The 20630-nt window shown below is 41.9% G+C and overlaps 1 protein-coding gene across 13 annotated transcripts; it reads right to left on the bottom strand.

Moving 5' to 3' along the window:
• Nucleotides 1-3549: 3549 nt before the first annotated feature.
• Nucleotides 3550-16946, bottom strand: ZNF35 (zinc finger protein 35). Of its 13 annotated transcripts, XR_014064739.1 has the most exons (7): nucleotides 16845-16946; nucleotides 14532-14847; nucleotides 13394-13538; nucleotides 7621-10123; nucleotides 6127-6481; nucleotides 5946-6011; nucleotides 3550-4315 (listed from the first exon to the last, which is right to left on the bottom strand). XR_014064739.1 is itself a non-coding variant. In XM_081527863.1 (4 exons), exons 3-4 carry the CDS (start codon nucleotides 13515-13517, stop codon nucleotides 8871-8873), a joined length of 1377 nt encoding a protein of 458 aa, XP_081383989.1. In that variant the 5' UTR covers nucleotides 13518-13532; nucleotides 14525-14847; nucleotides 16309-16946; the 3' UTR covers nucleotides 6555-8870. The 13 variants fall into 13 exon arrangements, 8 of the variants coding, with proteins under 8 accessions (XP_081383989.1, XP_081383985.1, XP_081383984.1 ...); XR_014064740.1 differs by having other exon boundaries at nucleotides 3550-6481; nucleotides 16309-16946; XR_014064741.1 differs by having other exon boundaries at nucleotides 3550-6481; nucleotides 13394-13532; nucleotides 14525-14847.
• Between the last annotated feature and the right edge of the window lie 3684 nt (nucleotides 16947-20630).

The following is a 20630-nucleotide window of genomic DNA, read 5'->3' as shown; positions in this document are numbered from 1 at the left end:
TTTTAAACACAAGACATGATATTCAGGTTCACTCATAACTGAATGCAAACTAAAATATGAGAGCATTTTTCATTTATCAGAGCAGAAAAGACAAACAATAGTATTATAGAAGATTCAGGGAAGTGGGCATTTTCACACACATACTGGGAACTGCTTTTGCAATTTCTATCTAAATACCAAATGCACATACCCTTTATCAATTTATCCTGCAGACAAAATTGTATGCATACAACTTTGTCTGCCGGATAAATTGATAAAGGACAGTATGCTAGGATATTCATCATGGCATTGTTTGTAAAAGCAAAAGACAGAAAAGAACCTACATGGCCACCAGTAGGGCACTTGCTCCATGAATCATGGTGCATCCATACAACAGAATATCACACAGTAGTGAAAAAAAGAATGAGATAGATCTTACAGGCAAAGAAACCATCTCCAAGACACACTGAGTTAAAAAAAAAAGTATCCTAAGCTCGTGTGTGTGCATGTGTGTGTGAGGATATATAAAACTATAAATGCACGTCTGGGAGGATCCCCAAGAAATTGACAACAGTTATCTCTGTGATGCACATACTGGGGTACTCTGGGCAGGGAGGGACACAACTTCTTTGTTGTCTGCTCTTAAACCACCGAACTTCTTACCACAGGCAAACACTGTTGTTCCAATTAAACAAAGCACTTTTAGATGAGGAGAGGGGTTCTTGGAGGCACACTGAGAAGATAGCTTGGGCGAGGGGATAATGGTCTTTAGCCTCAGTTATCTTAATCCTGACTGACTACTGACTATGAAAATGTAGATAATCCAAAAATGTGGGGGCATATGTATACCTATCCTTCATTCATTTTGCTGTACAGTAGAAACTAACACAACATTGTAAAGCAACCATGCTCCAATAAAAACTTATTTCAAAAAAAAAGAATAAAGAGAATGTAGATAATAAAAGAACTTCCCTTCTCAGATGAAGTCTAAATGAGATAAAAAACATTTGGCATTTAGCAGAGTGCCTAGCACACAGGAACCCCCTCCAACTAACAGAGCAGTTACAACCTTGCTATTGGCCCAGCATAGGGACCTGGGTAGCCAAGTAGCCCGCTAGGACTTAGGTTGCGTCCTCATACCCAGGGTGACACAGGGCAGCCCCAGAGAGGGACAAAGAAACCAGGACTGGGGTCCTGGGGTCTGGGGTAGGCCCCATTTGTCAGAGATCATGTGTCACAGGGTGTGGAGGACTGGATTGATCCTCCATGCCCCGAAGGCCCGCTCATTCCATCTGTCTCTTCTCCTCTGGCCCCTGCTGCTGCCTGGGTCAGAATCCAGGGTCTCTCCTGGACTCGGACAGAAGTGGTCTGTATGGTCTCCAGAGTCCTTTCTCCCCTCACCAGCCCAACCTCCACTCTCCACAGCTATAACTGCATGTCACAAACACTGGGGTTACATATATTCTCCAGCTGAATCCCTTCGCCTAAGTCCTTGTTAACTGACCACTGTATTTCCCCTGACTCTTATTCTGCTGTTCCCTACTACCCATTCCACACCCCACAAGAAAATCTTACCACTCCAAACAAGCCATGATCTTTTTCTTAATTTTTCCCTTCTGATCATGAAAGTAATTTAGGCTCACTGTAGAAAATGTAGACAATGCAGGAAAATTTAACCACTGTTAATACCTCAGGTATTTATTTCCTTCCAGTCTTTTCTAGGCATGTATTAATACATTTAAGAAAACTGAAGTGTCTATACACACCACTGAATTTTATACTTTGCATGTTTCATTTAATATTATTGCAAATATTTTATGGTATCACTAAAGATTCCTTAAATTATGATATTTAGCGGTTGCAGAACATTCCACCACATATAATCATTCTACTATTGTCACTTGGATTGTTTTCATTTTTTGTAAAATATTAACACTGACAAGTGTATAAACCATTGTCAAAATAATTGGTTTTAGTTTTCTAAAAGTGGTACTACTGTATCAAAGGATTATCAACATTCTTTTTTAAATCATTTAGCTTCCAATAAAACAATAATGGGTTAAAATGGTTTAAAATATATGAACAACAATGATGGCACAGGGAAACAAATTTCTAGAGGATAGAAAATGGAGGAAATGGTGGTTTCATTCACAATAAAATTAGATGGAGGGATTGACAGCTTGAAATACTTGTTGAGGGCAATGCAGTGAAAGGAGGCAGCTGTCTACCTCCACACCACACAAATATATGTATGTTTGTATCTGAGTGTGTAAGAATCACAACATATTTGAGGAAATCCTCCAAAGAGAGTCAACAAGATAAACAAAAGGAAAAAAGGGCCTAGAGCAGGGGAATGAAGGTGGTGAGGCAATTCAGTGACAGAAGAGACTTTAAGGAAAACCTTCTAATTAGAATACTCAGATTTAAGAGCCATCTGTAAAATGAGAATAGTATGCTACACAAAAGGAACAAACTGAGAACAAGAAAAGGCTCTTAGAAATTAATTACTGCCAAAACTCTCACTAGAAAGGTTGAAAAATAATCAAGGTACTCTCCCAGAAAATGGTATAAGACAAGGAAATGAAAGTAATATAGTAAGTAGTTGAGGATCAATCCAGAAGTTACCTTTGATTGACAGGAATTGCAAAAGCAGTGAAAATAGAAAAAAAAATATGGAAAGGGAAAACTTTCACATAAATAACATGAGAAAACTTCCTAGAAGTACTTGAGTCGCTAGATTGAAAAATTTCACTGAGTCCATTAGGGAACTGAGTATATCAAGGATAAACAGGAGACTTTAAGAGCTTGAAAAGGGTGGGGAAAGAGATCACAAAAATGTGAGTTCTATTTATTGTCAAAGAAATAAGAATCAGACTGCCATCAGGCATCTAATTAACAATGTCAGACGCTATACGTCAGTGAAGCAATGCCTACAAGCTCTGGGGGTAAATTTTCAACCTAGAATTCCAGAGCCAGTCAAACTACCAAGCAAATGTGAGGGCAGAGGAAGTTGTTTTACATACATAGGCAGCCAACAATTTTGCCTTCCACATACTCTTTTTGGTAAGTGACTTGATGCTCTGCAGTGAAACAAGAGTGGAAACAAAAGGTAGATGTGGAATTTATGATGCTGTGTACCACTGTAACAACTGGACAGTAGGCATAAAGAATACCAAGGACTGGGCCTTCTCTGGTGGTCCAGTGGTTAAGACTCTGCATTTCCACTGCATGGAGGATGGGTTTGATCCCTGGTCGGGGAGCTGAGATCTCCCGGGCTGCGTAGTATGGCCAAAAAAATTTTTTTAATTAAAAACAAACAAACATCATGGACAGACTAAAGCAGGAGGCTGGAGGTCTCTGGAAGGGATATATACAGGAGAAAGGGGGACTCAAAGAGTGTCTAACTGGATGCAGAATTTGGAAATAACCAAGGACGTGTTAAAAGCAACCAGCACAAGCGAAAAAGAAAGACAACTAGAAACTTCAGTAAAAACAAAATGCTGCTCCAAAAAGGAAATAGAAATCACAATAAATTACTTACATCTGCAGTGAACATGCATACAATCATAATAACATTCATGCTGTTTATTTCAACTTTCAGAACAAATCAATAAACAAAGCATAAAAGACTATGGTTACAGAACAGAATTTAAGAATTGTCAGACTTGACACTTTCAGAGGCAGAGAGGCGGACATGGGGAGGAGACAGAGCAGGGTGCATCCCACATTCTACCAAATGGAGAATTAGAGATACTATTTATAGTTAATACAATAAAACTAAGTTTGTGATTATAATAAATATTTTTCCTGATTATAAAATTTTTGTTCCTTATAAAAAATATGAAAATTACTTTAAAAAATTTTAATCACCTATAATTCCATTATCCCTAGGACCTGGGCTTGAGCCCAAGCTCTGCAATTTACCATTTGTATGGCTCCGAAAAAGTCACTTAAACATTTATAACTTTTTTTTAATATTTCCTTCATGTATTTTATCTATATACTTTTAAAGAGTATACAGTGTATGTAACAACATTTTACGAGAACTGCACTATATACACAATTTTGAATCCAGGTGTTTTTCACTTATTTAAAGCCCAAAGTAAAACTCTGGATACAAGTATCATGCTCTTCTATACCTGTAAATATACTACTTCTTAGCCATGGGGAGGTCAGAGGTTTCCCAGAGATGGGCCTGAGCCAAATATTAAAAGAAACCAAATATTAGGCAAAGCAGAAGGGGGCTATGGGGCGTGGTAATGAGAGATCACAGGTACCACGAGAGCAAGCTGCCTCCAGGCCGCAGTAAAGTTGCATGAGAAACGAAACAAATAGGCTGGAAAGAGATGATGAAGAGCTTGGTAAATAAATCATATTAAGAGATCCAGCTTTCCAGTGAGAGACATGAAAAGAGGCAAATGCAGGCCTTGCTTGGTTTGGTACCCCAGGACCTAGCACCATGTCTGCCACAAAGAGAGTGCATAATAACTATTTTTGTCATCAATGCCTGATACACTCGAAGTCAGAAATGGCTCCTGGGATTCCAGTATGGGTGCTGGATGATGCTACCATTTGCTGAGGGGGGCAGGGGGGGAATCCAGGAGGAGCAAGATTGAAAAGGTTATGTGTCTGGGCAACATCCCTAGAGATTCTGTAGTCTGATGTTGATTTTGAAAAATGTCACTGGGAATTCTCTGGCAGTCTAGTGGTTAGGATCCAGCACTTTCACTGCAGGGGCTGGTGTTCAATCCCTGGTCAGGGAACTAAGACCCCACAAGTCACACACAGCCAAAAAAATAGTCACCATTCTGTAGCAGGTGTGGGTGATTACATAGTACATCCCCAGGTGTGATTTGAGACCCCAAAGGATCCTCAGATTGGTCTCAGGGAGTTTATATGCCTCCACTGCTGCTGCTGCTAAGTTGCTTCAGTCGTGTCCGACTCTGTGCGACTCCACAGATGGAAGCCCACCAGGCTCCCCCGTCCCTGGGATTCTCCAGGCAAGAACACTGGAGTAGGTTGCCATTTCCTTCTCCAGTGTATGAAAATGAAAAGGGAAAGTGAAGTCGCTCCGTAGTGTCCAACTCTTAGTGACCCCATGGACGGAAAATCCTCCGTCCATGGGATTTTCCAGGCAAGAGTACTGGAGTGGGGTGCCATTGCCTTCTCCGATATGCCTCCACAAATGAACACAAAACTGAGCATGCAATCTGAGTTTCTTCTAAAGAGAATCCACAACCTCCACCAGATTCTCAAAGGGACCGCGACCCCAGAAAGGTGAGGCACACAGGTGGGAAGTGACAGAAGTGGGAGGACAGCCACCTAGAGGGGAGAGGGGTGGAAGGACTAGCTTCCTGAGCCTGGAGGATTCACAGCCAATTGTGTTTGAGAGGGGGGTGTGTGCTTATGTGCATGTATGCTGATGAGGAATCTCTCCCCCAGGCCCTTAAAGCACCCGTACCTGATTCACTTTTGCATCCCTTTGCTCCACGTAACATACATCTGTTGGTCTCACTTAAGGGGAAAACAGACTTCTGCATTCTACCCTTAATGCTCATCATTAGGCCTAGCTCTCTGTCTGAGAGCTGAAAGACTGATAGTTCTCAGCAACTTAAGAAAATGGGGCTTCAGAGTTCCCATCCACTTCTGGCAAGACCAGCCTAGGAAGAAGGGAGATGAAGGGACTTCCCTGGTGGTGCAGTGGTTAAGACTGTGAGCTTCCACTGCAGGGAGGATTCGATTCCTGGTGGGGGATCTAAGTTTGCATTAAAAAAAAAAAAAGAAAGGCAATGACCCCAAGGAAAAGGAAAACCTAAGCCACATTTGATAACAAAGGGTAGTCACTCCTCTCCTACCAGAAACCCTACTGGAAAAAGTAGGTGGTAATTTATTTTGAGGGTTGGAATTTAATTGGGAGGGAAAGTTGTTATGAGGTGGGGAAGGATCTGATCTGTTTAGCAACTTACTAGGCTCACATGATTTGTGTAGGATCAGCGGTCCTGAACCTGGGTGTGATTTGTGGAAACCCAGATCTGGAGATGAAATACAAACAAAAAAGTAACAAGTCATTTTGTAGAATGGGGAACAAAAAAGTATGTTATATAGAACTTGTTTTGCTTATATAAATAAAATGTTTAGTATATTTACTTGAAACACAAATACAGTGAGTCAGGTCATAGTTTCAGCAGCCAAGGGTCGTTAGAGGCACAGAAGCCAATGCAATCAGTGTCCTTTTCTGCTGAAGCAGAACACTGCCTTATACTAGAGTTCTCCTCCACCTCTGATCACACACATCTGTGACCTGCAGGTTTTACTTGCCTGCAGTGGTTCACTCCTTTCCAAAGTTTTAAAAAATACTGAGGCCTAAAACAGAAAAATTTTCAAGTGTCTCAGATAATTCAAACATGCAAATGAGGTTAAAAAACCACTGTTGTAAAACACTGGGTCCGTGATTCCCAAACAGCTTCATATGATAATCATCTGGATAGCTTTTCTGAACTCCCTACGAATAGAGGAGATCACAATCAGCCATGACTCAGTGTTCAGTTAGTTACAAGGATAAAAACACAACGTGAGGCTGTTTAACTATTTTAATGGTCACAAATCTTGGCTATCTTTCAGGAAAGCACACTTTCGGCCTCTTAGTGTATTAGTGTCACCAATTTACCCTGAATCTTCAGACCTGCTTGCCCTCTCTGAGCCTCCTGATCACCCAGGGAGGAAAATACCTAACTTGTTCCTAATCTCAGCAGAGACATGTAGTGTTATTTTTGGGTCTTTCCACTTCCAGACTGGGAACAGAAAGAGTCATTATCAGGGTCTGTGAGGGCATGAGCACTTTTGGTTCTTTCTTGTGACTTGTATTGATTTTTTGTGTCTATATGATTCAGAGTGAAACTGGGAAGAGAAGTCACGCATGCTTTGATGAAAGACTATGGTTAAAGGGGAAAACAAGTTAAAAAATTAATAAGCTTTTTGTGTATGCCTTTTGTATGGCAAAGTACTCTGTAAAGTACAAAATGCTATGTAACTAATATTTAGTCCTGTAGAAATGAGACAATAAATGCATGGACTTATCCACAAGAGCTGCCCCCAAGTGCTTTCACCAGGTATAGCATTTACAATAATGTTTACACACTGAGAGTTGGATGGAGATAGACCCAGAAATCAAGAGAAGAGACTCAAATCCTATTTTAAATTTGCTGTTTGCTGGTCACTCTAAGGCACACCCCCAAATCTGTCAGCTCTGCTTCTTCACCTAAAAATGAGACTATCTACCCCTTTCTCAGACTCTCCCAGATTCAGGTGGGGTTACATGTGTAAGACATGGAATGAACATGGCAGAACAAAGGGAACCTGGATTTAGGACATGGGTCTGAACTTGTTACTTAGTCTTGGTTAAATGACCTCTCTCAGGTAAAGGGGACAAACAGCTCTTTCAGTGTAACAGAGATTAAGGTAATGATCTCTGTGAAAACACGATATAAGTGCCAGGTATTATGACTCTACACAAGAAGGTACACAAGGAATCAGGTTCTATATAAATACAAGGCAATATTATTACATGACTCTACCTATTGCATAGTTGTAGAAATTGTTTTTCCAGGAATAAAGGCTCAAATGGTAACAAAGGTATCTTACCTTAGCCAGTTTCTTCCTCCTCCTACAAGTTTTCATATGCCAATACCTCTGAATTTCTAAAAAAAACAAATTAAGACCATAGGAATCCCACTCTGCCCCTCCCTCTCTGTTCATTTCCCTCGAGGGTCCTCTCAGAATTACAAGGGCTCCATTATTTCTTCTAATGACCAGATCATTCAGAAAGTGACAATGACGCCCAAACTGAGCCCTCTGGCTGGCCTGGGTGGAAGGAGAGCAGACAAAGTGGGCATGCCTCCAGCTTTATTCTGTGACTCCTCTATCTGTGAAGGGGTCTGTTAGCAGCGTCTCACTCAAATGGAATGCAGTGGTAACCAGGGTTGTTATTAGAAGACTTTGCTGATCTTCTCAAAGGAACACAGCCCAGCAGTGTCGGTGGCTCTGCTGTGCAGTCTCCATCTGTCCTCAAGTGACTGCCCATGTAGGCTGGGAAATGATCCGAAGAGACTCATTAGCAGTCCCCAGAGCTTTACCATTCCAACTGTCATGAGGTGCAGACCATGAGGGAAACAACCGGTTCCTACTTCCATCCATTTAAGGAGTGGCAGACAGTTGGTTTCTTTTTTTTAATTTTCAAAAAAAATTACCCAGGGAATGGAAAGCCTATCATGTTCATAGGTGAGAGTTGTTGATGAATTGCTACCCCAAGTGGTTTCCTTCATGAGTCACTGCTTAAACCCAAAATATTAGAACACAAAGTTTAAAGCTCCCGAATTCCATCAGTCAGACACACCAGTAACCTGCATGTTGCCCAGGAAAATTACCAGAGTTTTCAAAAACAAAATTAAGTGAAAAATCCTTTTCCCCAGAAGGATCTTTATCACGGAGCTCTGTATGACCCATTTCTAAGAAGGCCACATCCCACTTCAGACAATATGATCACTTGGAGTACCGTTAAAAACAAAATCTTTGCCTTGAGGCCTTCGTTTTCATTTTCTTTAAACTAGCCTCTGAAATGCCTGCCTTGTGTTTTGTGCTACACTCCTGAAAACTGTTGCTTTTTTTTTGTTTTTGGCCGCAGAGCATATGGAACTTCCCCAACCAGGGATCAAACCCATGCTCCCTGCATTGGAAGCTGAGTCTTAACCACTGGACCACCAGGAAAGTCCAAAACCGTAACTTTGTAGGACAGAGCAGGCTTCATTTTTGCCGAGGAGGAAACAGCCAAGAGGTGTCTATCCGACTTGGGGAGCGGGAGGTTTTTATCGGCACCTGGAGGTCTCCCTTGTCCTCTATGTGCTCTCCACGAGGTGGGTTCTGTGGTGGCGCATGAGGTGTGAGTTGGAGATGAAGGCTGCACCACACTTGGCGCACTCGTAGGGCTTCTCCCCAGTGTGGGTTCTCTGGTGCACTGTGAGGCTCGACCTCTGCCGGAAGGACTTGCCACACTCATTGCATGTGTATGGCTTCTCCCCATTATGGATCCTCTGATGAATAAGCAGGTACGAGCTGCACGTGAAGGCCTTCCCACACTCATTGCACACGTATGGAAGATCCCCGCTGTGAATCCTCTGGTGTACGATAAGGCAAGAGAGCTGACTGAAGGCCTTACCACACTCGCTGCAGTCATAAGGTTTCTCTGCGGTGTGAATTCTCTGGTGCACGATGAGGTGTGAAAAACAACTGAAGGCTTTTCCACACTCTTTGCACTCATATGGCTTCTCCCCAGTATGGCTTCGCTGATGCACGATAAGATTGGCGCTCTGGGTGAAGGCTTTGCCACAGTCATTACAGGCGAACGGCTTCTCCCCAGTGTGGATTCTCTGGTGAACGATGAGGTTGGAGCTCCGAGTAAACGTTTTCCCACACTCGTTACATTCATAGCATTTTTCTGTGATGTGGACTTTCTGGTGCCGGGCAAGCTGTGAGCTGTAACTAAAGGCTTTCTCACATTCGTTGCACTTAAAGGTTTTCTCTAAGGAGTGGATTTTTTGATGTACAGTCAGGTTTGAACTCTGGGTGAAGGCTTTCCCACACTTTGAACAAACATAGGGTTTTTGTCCAGTGTGGATTCGCTGATGCACAACAAGGTTTGCACTCTGAATGAAGGCCTTCCCGCACTGGTGACATTCGAAGGGTTTCTCCCCAGTGTGGATTCGCTGATGCACCACGAGGTTTGCGCTCTGGCTAAAGCCTTTCCCACACACACTGCATGTGAAAGGTTTCTGCCCAGGCTGGCTTTTCTGATTTTTAACAGAGCCAGAACTGAGGGTGTATCGCTCCTCAGATTTGGGACACTTGTGGTCTTCCTCTTCTTTGAGGTTTTCAGGGAGGTGACAGTCCTTCACTGTCACCTGTCCAAAATCTTTCTGCTCCCTCTTTATTCTTTGCCTCTTTAACATGTTCCTATTTTCACAGGCTTCTCCTAACTTGGGTCCTTGAGAGTCAACTTTCTGGATTCTTCTTGAAACGATGAAGGGTTTTTTTGCTTCATCACATATTTCAGTTTTTGGAACCAATAACTGTGGATTTTCGGTTTCAGCACCTGAAACAAACATACAAAAAGAGAAAATGTAAGTTTCATATCTTTATGACCTAGAAAAAGAATAGGATGGTCAATTCATAAAGATGGGGAAGCTTGTTGAGTTCAGTCAGCTGTGAGCTGCAGGTCATGAACAACTGCACAGGGGAATCGAGCATCCAGACACCCTACTGGCACAGACTAGGGCAACTCTCCAACCAAGAAGGGAGTGGGTGGCATGGGGACATTTAAGGCACAGAGCAACACTGGGCAAGGAGGACAGTCCAGTTTGGTTGCTGGCTAAGACCATAGTAATGCAACCATGGTAATGAAACTCCAGCACAGTTACTCAGGAAGGGCAGTGTCAGAGAAAGAGAATGGCTGAGCCCTGGATACAACAAAAACCCGACTTCAACAACAACAGAAAACCCTGAAAAGCTAATCTTTTTTTGGTTATTATCTATTTCTACTGTTCTGATTTTTTTTTTTTAACTCTACTCCATTTTTCTCCCTGTAGTTTAAAACTGCTCTTATATCTTGTTTCTTACCTTACTTTCTCCTTGTTACCCCTTTCCCCTACTACCTCTTCACTCTTCCTTGCCTGGTTTTTTGTTTTCTGGCCACATCACATGGCTTTTGAGATCTTAGTTCCTTGACCAGTGATCGAACCTGAGCCTTCAGCAGTGGAAGCGAGGAGTTCTAACCACTGGACCACCAGAGAATTCCCCCCCTTTTTTTTCTTTTTTTTAAAAAATAGATTTATTTATTTATTTTTGGCTGTGCTGGGTCTTTGTTCCTGTTTGGGCTTTTCTCTAGTTCTAGTGAGTGGGGGCTACTCTCCAGTTGTGATGCTCAGGTTTCTCACTGCCATGGCTTGTCTTGTTTCAGAGCATGGGCTCTCGAGTTCACAGGCTCAATAGTTATAGTGCATATGGTCTTAGTTGCTCTGTGGCATATGAGATCTTTCCAGATCAGAGATCAAACCTGTGTCTCCTGCATTGGCAGGTGGATTCTTTACCAGTGAGCCATCATGGAAGCCCCATCTTCTGAATTTTTCCAGATGTACAAAGGAAATAAAAACAAGTTATACTGAAAAGTTTAAAAACTTGTTTTAAATATATAAACTTTAAGTACTTCCCTGGCAGTCCAGGGGTTAAGACTCTGCACTTCCAATGCAGGGGGAGAGGGTTTGATCCCTGGTCAGGGAACTAAGATCCCACATGCTGTGTGGTATGGCTAACAATTTAAAAAAAAATTTTTTTTTTTAATTTTAATGTATCAACCTTAATAAATTCAATATTAATGAGTACACACCAAACTATAAATAAAACTCTCAGACATTAACATCAAAATTTCCAAAGTACTTTCATGTATACTAGACAATTTTATTATCAAGATGAAAGTATTTCCCTTCACTTTATGGGAGCTAAAAAAGTGTAAGGCTGTTCTCACTCACTGCTCTATGTCCAGCACCTGTTATACAGCTGGGGACATACGAAGCAGGTCCTCAACAAATCTTGTATTTACTGAATGAACAGACCCAAGTTCACAGAACAGAAAATGGAGGTTCAGAAAAAGAATGGACTTGCTCAAGGTTAAAGAGTTCTCACAGATAGGGCAGCAACTACACTGGGGTTCCCCTCTCAATTGCTAGAGGTCAGTGTTCTTGCCATTACCTGTAACGGCAGAAATGGCTGGCAGAAAGGTGAGTCCTGGCTGGGAAAAGCAGGGAAAGAAAATCGTCATCTGGTCTTCCCTGGTGGTCCAGTGGTTAAGAATCAGTCTTCCAATGCAAAGGACACAAGTTCAATCCCTAGTTGGGGAACTAAGATCCCACATGCCACAGGGAAATTAAGACTGTGCACCCCAACTAGAGAGCCCGAATGCTGCAACTAGAGAAGCCCTCGAGGCAACCAGTGAGCCCATGCTCTGCAACAAAAGCCCCTGCACTACAGTGAGAAGCTGGTGCACCACAACTAGTGAAAGCCCACAGCCCACTTGCTACAACAAAGACCAGCACAGCCAAAAAAAGAAAAATAGGAAACAGTGGCCATTCCTAGTGGATGGGTGCACCTGTTGGAGTTCAGACCATGAATGTCTGATAAAGCAGGGAAACAGAAAAGAAGTGATACACAGGGGAATGTGCCAGCAGGCTTGGAACAGAAAGCAAAAGATGGGAAAGAGAAGTTACTGAGAGTTTGGGGAATTAAAGAAGACATAGAAATATGAAAGGTGGCCATCCTAACCTTCCCCACAACACTGGTTTAAGAAAGGGACTTGGTTTGCAAATGCTTGAGGAACTGGCTAGGGAGGAGAGAGGGTCCAGAATGTTCAGGCACAGCCCTGGCCAGGCAGACTCATAGCATGTCAGTGCCAGAGGGGCCTTGGCAGGCATGCAGGTACTGCTTCCACAATACAGGACTTATGGTGACCACACACGTGACCCAGTGACAGGTCCCTACTTCACAAGCTTCCACCACTGCTAGCCAGGCATATCCTGAGTCCCAGCCTGGAGAACCAGGTGGTGAGTCAGCCATCATGACCAACTTTGGACATCATCATGGCTGACACAAGTGCTCAAAATCCTCTAGAAAGTCCACAAAGACCTATGAAAACAGAACACCTCAAAAAATCACCACAAAAGGTGACCCTTCTTATCTTAGTTAGCTTCTCTTGTAGGCTCACCAAGCTACAACAAACACGAAGCGTAGGGAGAGGACATGTGTCTGCATGTGTGCATAGATATGAAATTTGCTGAACAATAAATGTGATCAAAAGTTAAATTTGGAGAACTTCCCTGATGGCTCAGTGGTAAAGGATCTGCCTGCCAAGTAGGAGACACGTTTGGTCCCTGATCCGGGAAGATCCCATTTGCCGAGGACCAACTAAGCCTGTGTGCCACAACTACTGAGTCAGCGCTCTAGAGCCCAGGAACTGCAACTATTGAAGCCCATGCTCCCTCGTCTGTGATCTGCAACAGAGAAGCCACTGCCTTCGCAGCAACAAAGACCCAGCACAGCCAAAAATAAATAAATAAGTAAAATTATTTTTTTTAAAAAAGCTAAATTTGGAGTTTGCCTGTGTTTGCCTGGTGTCTTGAAACTGTATGCAAAATAAGCCATTTCCTGTGACAAATTCATAGGCATCTTTCAGTATTCCTCTGCCCAGCTCTCCCTGACACCTTCAATACCTCAGTACTCTCTGTTGCTCAGGCTAGGAGACCAGACCAGCAGCCTCTAAAAAGATTTTGAGAAACCTCAACAGACAGATTCTGAATCAGAGGATTGACCTCACCTAAACAGGCCATGTTCCCATGAGTGTCCAGTAGCTCGCTCTTGGCCAGAGTCCCTGGTAATGAAGAGCTGCCTGGAGTTGAAGCAGCAGGTGCCTCTTGTGTTGGTTTCAGGACTACAGCCATGTCCCAGAACACGTTCTGACCCTAGAAACAAGCAGGCACAGGTGGGTTTATGAGGAGACTGTCAGTGGGAGGTGGTATGATCATAACTTTGAGGATGAGAACATAAGCACCTATTCTTGGAAGCCATAAAAAAAAAAGAGAGAAAAACACCAACTATTAAAAAAAAAGGGAAAAGGAAGCCAGAGAGTCTTCCCTAATCCCCAAGGTGAGTTAGGCAGAGAAGCAAGCCTGTTACCTTTTCCTCTGTCACTTTGACTTCATTTTACTACCCAAACCTAACTTGTCAGTGAGTGCATGACAAGACAAGAAAGCACATGGGGAGATTTTTCAGAGTAGATCTTCCTAAGGCCTAAAGATCAAAGAAGCAAGGTTCTGGTCATATTATTACAGAGGCTTTGGGGTACCTCTGCCCTCATAGGGATAGTCATGGTGAGGTGTGGGTTTGAAAACATACAGCCTCATGACTCAAATCACGGTCTGTGGCCAAGCAGAATCACCATCACTGGGAGCGTGTGACAACTGCAGAGTCTCTGACCAATACCCCAGACCTCCTGAATCAGAATTTGCATTTTGACAAGACCTCATATCCCCTGATCCCAACTCCTGGTGATTCCTAGGCATATTAGTTTGAGAAGTACATGTAAGAGTTATCAAATCATGCCTGGAATCACTGGAAGAACTTTTTTTTTTTTTAAATACAGAGCTCTGGGGCCCACTTCCCCAAAGATTCTGATTTCACTTACATGAGATATGACATAGGTATCATGATTTTATAAAAAGCTCCCCAGGTAATTGTAAACTGTAGCACAGTTTGAGAAGCACTGGTTTATAGAAAGTACTGAATGTCAACATCAATAGAATAGTATGTTTCAATTAAATTGCAAAAGACTAAAGGCCAGAGCCCTCGCCAGGAAACAAGACTCCAGGTGTGGAAGCAGAAGGACAGGGTCCCTCCTGAAATCATGTGCAATCATTAGGACCATCCTCCCTCCCTCCTCCCCGACCACTGCTTACCTTTTCCTCCTGTTCTGACACAGGGAGGCATGTCTGAGGAGCCTCCCCAGGAGCCCAGACTTTGATGTTTTCAGAGTACACTTGCTGGCTGGATGCCTGGCCCACAAAGCCTTCCTCCTCTTCCTCCTCTTTTTTCACTGTCACTGGGCCCCAGTGGGCCAGGGTCACAGCCTCTCTCAATTCTGCAGTCATCGTCTCTGCTCAGCAGAATTTTTATGGCTGGGGGTTGCCCAGCAGAAGTCAAGCCCCATCTAATCTTCAAGTTTCAAAAGCTTCTTCCCGAGTTTCCTCCCAGGGCCATGATGAGTAGTATCTACTGGGAAATCAGAAAACACTGTTAGTAGAGCAGAGGTTTGTCTGAATGCCACTAAAACCACAGGTCACCACTGTCCAGGCAGCAGCCACTACAGCACAGGGTCTGCTCTATTCCTCAACAGGACGGAAGGAGTTGGACTGTAAATAAGCAATTTATCCCCATAATGATCACGTTACAAACACTTTTGTGTAATGTTTATTGATTTCCCCTGATTATAACAGTTAATATAATTTAATTGTAAAAACTTAAAAAATACAGAAAATGATTAAAAAAAATTACCCCTAGCTCATCTCCAGAGAGATAATCACTGTATGTTGAAGAATTTAGGATACTTGTTTTAAGGGAAAACCTCCAACCATACTGACAATTATGACTTGAACTTTTTAATTTAGGGGATGCATGTTTTCACAATTATCACCATGGTTTTTTTTAAGAAGGGTCATTACAATGCAAAGTTTTTTGTTTTTTGTTTGTTTGTTTTAAGCACCAAGAACAACAGTATGGACAAAAGACTCTCAAGAAAAAGACTGGCAGTCTAGACACCAACTGTGCTTCCTAGGTAGCACTAGTGGTAAAGAACCCGCCTGGCAATGCAGGAGACATAAAAGATGCAGGTTCAATCCCTGGGTCAGGAAGATCCCCTGGAGGAGGGCACAACAATCCACTCCAGTATTCTTGCCTGGAGAATCCCATGGACAGAGGAGCCTGGTGGGCTACAGTCCATGGGGTCATAAAGAGTTGAACATGACTGAAGCAACTTAGCACTAGACACCAACATGTTAGGAGTGGTTATCTCTGGGTGATATAATCACAAGTGGTTTTAAGGGCCTCTTCCTTTGATTTTTATATTTTTCTATTTCTTTCAACTTTTCTGTAAGATAAAGCAGCACTCTTAAGATGGTAGATGTTTCAATGTTAAGTACATACAACACCACCTCCTTCTGGCATGGTACTCTAAATATTACAATATACATAATTTAAATACAATATAAATATTATATATTATATAATACCTATAATATTATAATTTACTAAACCAGCCCCTATTTGTTAATCATTGCCTTAGTAAAAGAACCTTGTTTCCAGTTTATTTCTTAAAATAATTCTTAAGATTCTTTTCATGCAAATAGTTTTTTCTGCTGCTTAATTATTCCTTTAGAATAGAGGGATTACTAACCAAAGGATTTTATAGGTGACACATATTGTCCAACTGCTTTCTAAAAGGACTGAAACAAATCATATTACCACCAACTAACAGTTCCCCAGTATCACAGCCAAGCCAACAGATTTTTTTGTTTTTAATCTGTGAGTAAAATAATCTACCATTATAGCTGATAATGGAGAAACTGAAATTTTCCTATTTCCCTTTAGAAGTCTTATTAGGGGAGAAGTGCTAAATTTCATTAAGTTCTCTTTTGCTACTATTGAAGTGATCATATACTTTATTCTGCATTAACTTACTGGCAACTTATTCCATACACTGCATCTCTTGACTAGTGCAATATTTCAGTCCTGCAACAAATCCTAATTCTGAAGAATCCTTCTTTCCATGACTAGTAGAATTTTATCAGGGAGGAAGGTCCTTAATACTCGTTTCACCCGTGTATACACAAGATTGCCTACTTTGGGTATTGTCATCAGACTGTTGATACTCTAACTGGCCTCCAGCCCTGGACAGCACTGTCTCCTATCATGGGCTTCCTTTCAACGTCCTTTCCCTATTTCCAATCGTGGCAACCCATCTCCTCCACCTTCAGACGCCACACAGCCCTGTTCCTGGGATAAGCTGGACCCCTGGGGCGGTTCGTATCCAACCTACACCCGGGCTAGGCCCCCGATAGGTAGCCAGCAGCAGGTTTCCGAAGTGGCGGGGCGCAGAGCCGCCCCGGGACAGACAGTGCTGGGGTCCCCGAAGGGAGGACGAGGCGGGCATACCCCTGGAATGGACCCTCCCGCGCCCCCGACGTTCGCGCCCAGGCCACACCACCCCCGCTCACCGCGCGCGGAGCAGAAGCACGGCCGGAGCTCGCGAGCTCTGGAGCAGAAGGCGGGTGGCCTGGACACCGGCGCCTACCGGCACGAGAACAATGACCGGACAGGAAGTGCCTGGGGATGGGCTTCCGGCTCCCCAAGTCGCCAGACCAGCCTCTCTAGGAATCTCGGAGGTACTGTCTTCTCGTTGCGTGTCCAATTTCGCTACCGATCAGGGATGGAAGAACAAGCTTAGAGGAAGAGTGCAGGTGGACTGGGGACTCTGAACCTCAGGGCAAGGGGCATTCCTATGCCTGGCAAGAGCACTGAAGTGAGGCGCGCAGCCGGCAGCCTGAAGCTACAGAGGATCCATCTGTAGAAGGCCCTAATCATTTTGACCCAAATGTTTTATTTTGGAAGTATCAAACGTACAGAGAATGGTACAATGAATGCCTGTACTCAACAACTAACACTTCACTCTCTTTGCGTTGGGCTTTCTTGGTGGCTTAGTGGTAAAGAATCTGCCTGCCATTGCGGGGGACAGGATTAGATCCGAGTTCAAAATATCCCCTGGAGAAGGAAATGGCAATCCGCTCTAGTATTCTTGCCTGGAGAATTCCACGGACAGAGGATCCAGGTGGGCTTCTACAGCCCATGAGTTACGAGTCCGACATTACTGAGCAACTAAACAACGTTTGCCTTATCTCTCTATACATACTGAAAAACATATTTTTAAAGTTGTAATCATCAAAACACGCATTCCAAATACTTCTATATGTATCTTTTAATAATAATAATAATAATCTGGACACTAACAATACCATCATTACAGGTAGGAAAATTAACAAAAATTTCCTAATATCTATTATCAGTCATCTTCAAATTTCCAACTGTCCGAAAATATAGACTTCATTGTTTTTCCAAGTCAGTTTCACACACTGTATTTGGTACGGCTGTTTAGTTTTCATTTGCTTTTTAGTATGAATTTACAGATTCACAGGAAGTTGCAAAGATAATAATAACCTTCAACTAGTTTCCACCAATGGGTACATCTTACATAATTATAATTTAAGATAAAAATCAGGAAACTGACACTGGTACAATGTGTGTGTACTTGTCATTTTATCACGTGTAGATTTGGGGAACCACCATCACAATTCAGATACATAATGCTTCCAACACAAAGACCTCCCTAAGTGCAAGCCCTCCCTCTTCCACTGCTCTGTCTCTCCATCCCCAACCTCTGGCAACCACTAATCTGGTTTTTCATTCCTATACTTTTGTTATTTTAGAGTATTATATAAATGTGACCATACAGTATACAACCTTTCGAGATAGGATTTTTTACTCAGCATAATTCTCTTGGAATACACTTGAGTCACTGCAGATGTCAATAGGTCATTCAATTTTACTGCAAAGTAGTAAGTATTCCATGGTATATATTGCAGCTTCTTTTAACTACCTGTTGAAGGATATTTGATGAGTTATTACAAATTACTATTACAAATAAAACTGCTTTTAACAATCACATACAGGCTTTTGTGTGTGTGTAAACAGGAGTTTTCATTTTTTTGAGATGAATGCTCACAGTGCAAATACTGGGTCATATGGTAAATTCATGTTCGGTTTTATAAGAAACTGCCAAATTATTCCCCACAGTGGCTGTACTATTTCTCATTCCTGGCAATGTAATAGATTCAGTTCCTTTGCATCCTTGCCAGCATTTGGCGTTAAAATATTTAAATCTCTTCTGATAGCTGTACAGATTTTTATCTTGCAATTTTTTGTAGTGGCTAATGATGTTGAGTATCTTTTCACTTGCCGATCTGTACTTTGGTAAAATACCTGTTCTTGTCCTTTGCCCATTTTCTAATTGGATCTATTTATTATTGCTGAGTTTTGAGAATTATCTAGCCTAAATTCTGTGTTGGATATATGATTTGCAAACCTTTTCTCCCAGCGTGTAATGCCTTTTCATCCTCTTTAGAGAGTCTTTTGCAGAGAAAATTATTTTAATTTTGATGAGGTTCAATTTATCACTTTTTTCCTTTTATGCAGCATGCTTTTGATATGTCTAAGATTTCTTTGCTTAGTCTTACTGAATTTTTATTTTTGCAGATGGCTATGCAATTGTTGCAGCAGCGTTTGTTGAAAAGCTATCCCTCCTCTCCTGAATTGCTTTTGCACCTGTCAAAAATCATTTGGGCATTTGTGAGTCTATTCCTGGCTCAGTATCTTGTGGCTCTTTAGTATCTTTTAAACCCCTCTCCCCTCCACTTGTTGAATCTTTCATTATGGAAAATTTCATACATATACAAAAGTAGTACAATAAACTCTCAATACTCACCCAGCATCAACAATTATTATCACCCCTTTCTCTTTTTCATCATCTTTGAAGAATCCAGTGCAGTGGTTTTTTTTTGGCTGCACCACCCAGCTTGTAGGATCTTAGTTCCCCAGCTGAACTAAGGATTGAATGTTTGCCCTCTGCAGTGAAAGCAGAGGCCTCACCACTGGGCCGCCAGATTCCCATAGTGCAGTTTTCCTAGACAATATCCCACATTCTGAACTTGTTTCTTATGATGTCTTTTATCTTGTTGCTTTGCCTCCTGTATTTCCTGTAAACTAGCAATCAGGTCTAAGAAGCTTGATAAATTCAGGTCATACTTTTGGCTTATCACATTACATGTGGAGGGAGGTACATTATGTGAGTTACATTTTGTTAAACTGATTAAAAGGTAAATGCCAGATCTCTCCACTGTTAAAGTACATGTGATTATTACATAATTGGGGTAATTTTTCTTCAGTATGGACAAAAAGCATCTTCATATTCACTACCCCATAACAACTTAGGGAGGTAGATATTCTTCCTTCTGTTTAACAAATGAAGAAACCAAGGCTCCAAGAGATGAAACCATTTGTCCAAGGAAAAGTGGCAGAATCTGACTCAGGGCCTTCAGACTTTTAACTCAGGCCCCTTCCAGTTTTCACTCTTGGTCCTTTCGGTCTAAAAAGGAACCAGCCCTCAAAGAACTTCGGGGTTAAATTCATAACACTTACTTTAATCAGCACACCACTGCAATGTTGCTAAGTATCAGAAAACAAAATCCCAATATTAAGGTATTTATACTTCAGTGACAGAACTGGTGTTCTGAGAATTACAACATAAAATTACCAAACCAAGAGTACAAGAAGAATTAAGTTTACAAATGTACAAAAGCATACAGAATGAATGAATGATTGGTTCATTGGGAGTAAATAGGCCTGACCACTCAGAGATGGATTCTGAATTGGTATAATCAGAGATTTGAAGCGCTTGGCTGTGTAAAAAGACTTATGTGGTAAGTTGAGTGCTGCGATAGAATGTTGTTTCTTGAGTAACCAGCCATTTGTATGTCACCAATGAAATATTGATTAGAAGTGAGAATGACAGTAGCAGAAATAATCAGCTCTGGGGTTGAGGTTAAGGATTTTTCCCTGTCAGCAAGGAAAGTGACATAGGACTGTCCTTCTATTTTGACATTCTACATCTGCTAGGTTTAAAATTCAAAGATTGAAAAATAAACTTTTTCTTGGCATCAAATTAATGGCCAGACATTATTTAGTAAGCCAATTTTTTTTTCCACAAAAACAAACTAGGTATATTATGTATTATCTCCCTTAAACATTTAAAAAGCTGTTTTTAAAGTTTTTTTAGAGTACTAAATTCCAAAGCTAACCATCCACCATACTTCCTCTTACTATAAAAATTAAACTTTTGAGGTTCATGAAGTCCTAATATTAACTTGACGAACAAACACTACATTATGCCA

Source organism: Giraffa tippelskirchi, chromosome 9 (assembly GCF_054371585.1).
Source record: "Giraffa tippelskirchi isolate mGirTip1 chromosome 9, T2T-mGirTip1v1.2.pri, whole genome shotgun sequence".
Lineage (NCBI taxonomy): Eukaryota > Metazoa > Chordata > Mammalia > Artiodactyla > Giraffidae > Giraffa > Giraffa tippelskirchi.
Note: the sequence above shows the minus strand (reverse complement) of the source record. Positions and strands in the feature narration are given on the sequence as shown.

Bases quoted from the DNA above. Each gene is read 5' to 3' on its own strand.
- ZNF35 (XM_081527859.1), bottom strand. From the start codon at position 14,723: ATGACTGCAGAATTGAGAGAGGCTGTGACCCTGGCCCACTGGGGCCCA. The intron at 13,539-14,531 runs GTAAGCAGTGGT...GCTTGTTTCTAG, and splicing joins TGTCAGAACAGGAGGAAAAG to GGTCAGAACGTGTTCTGGGA. The intron at 10,124-13,393 runs GTGAGGTCAATC...TGTTTGTTTCAG, and splicing joins TGGGAACATGGCCTGTTTAG to GTGCTGAAACCGAAAATCCA.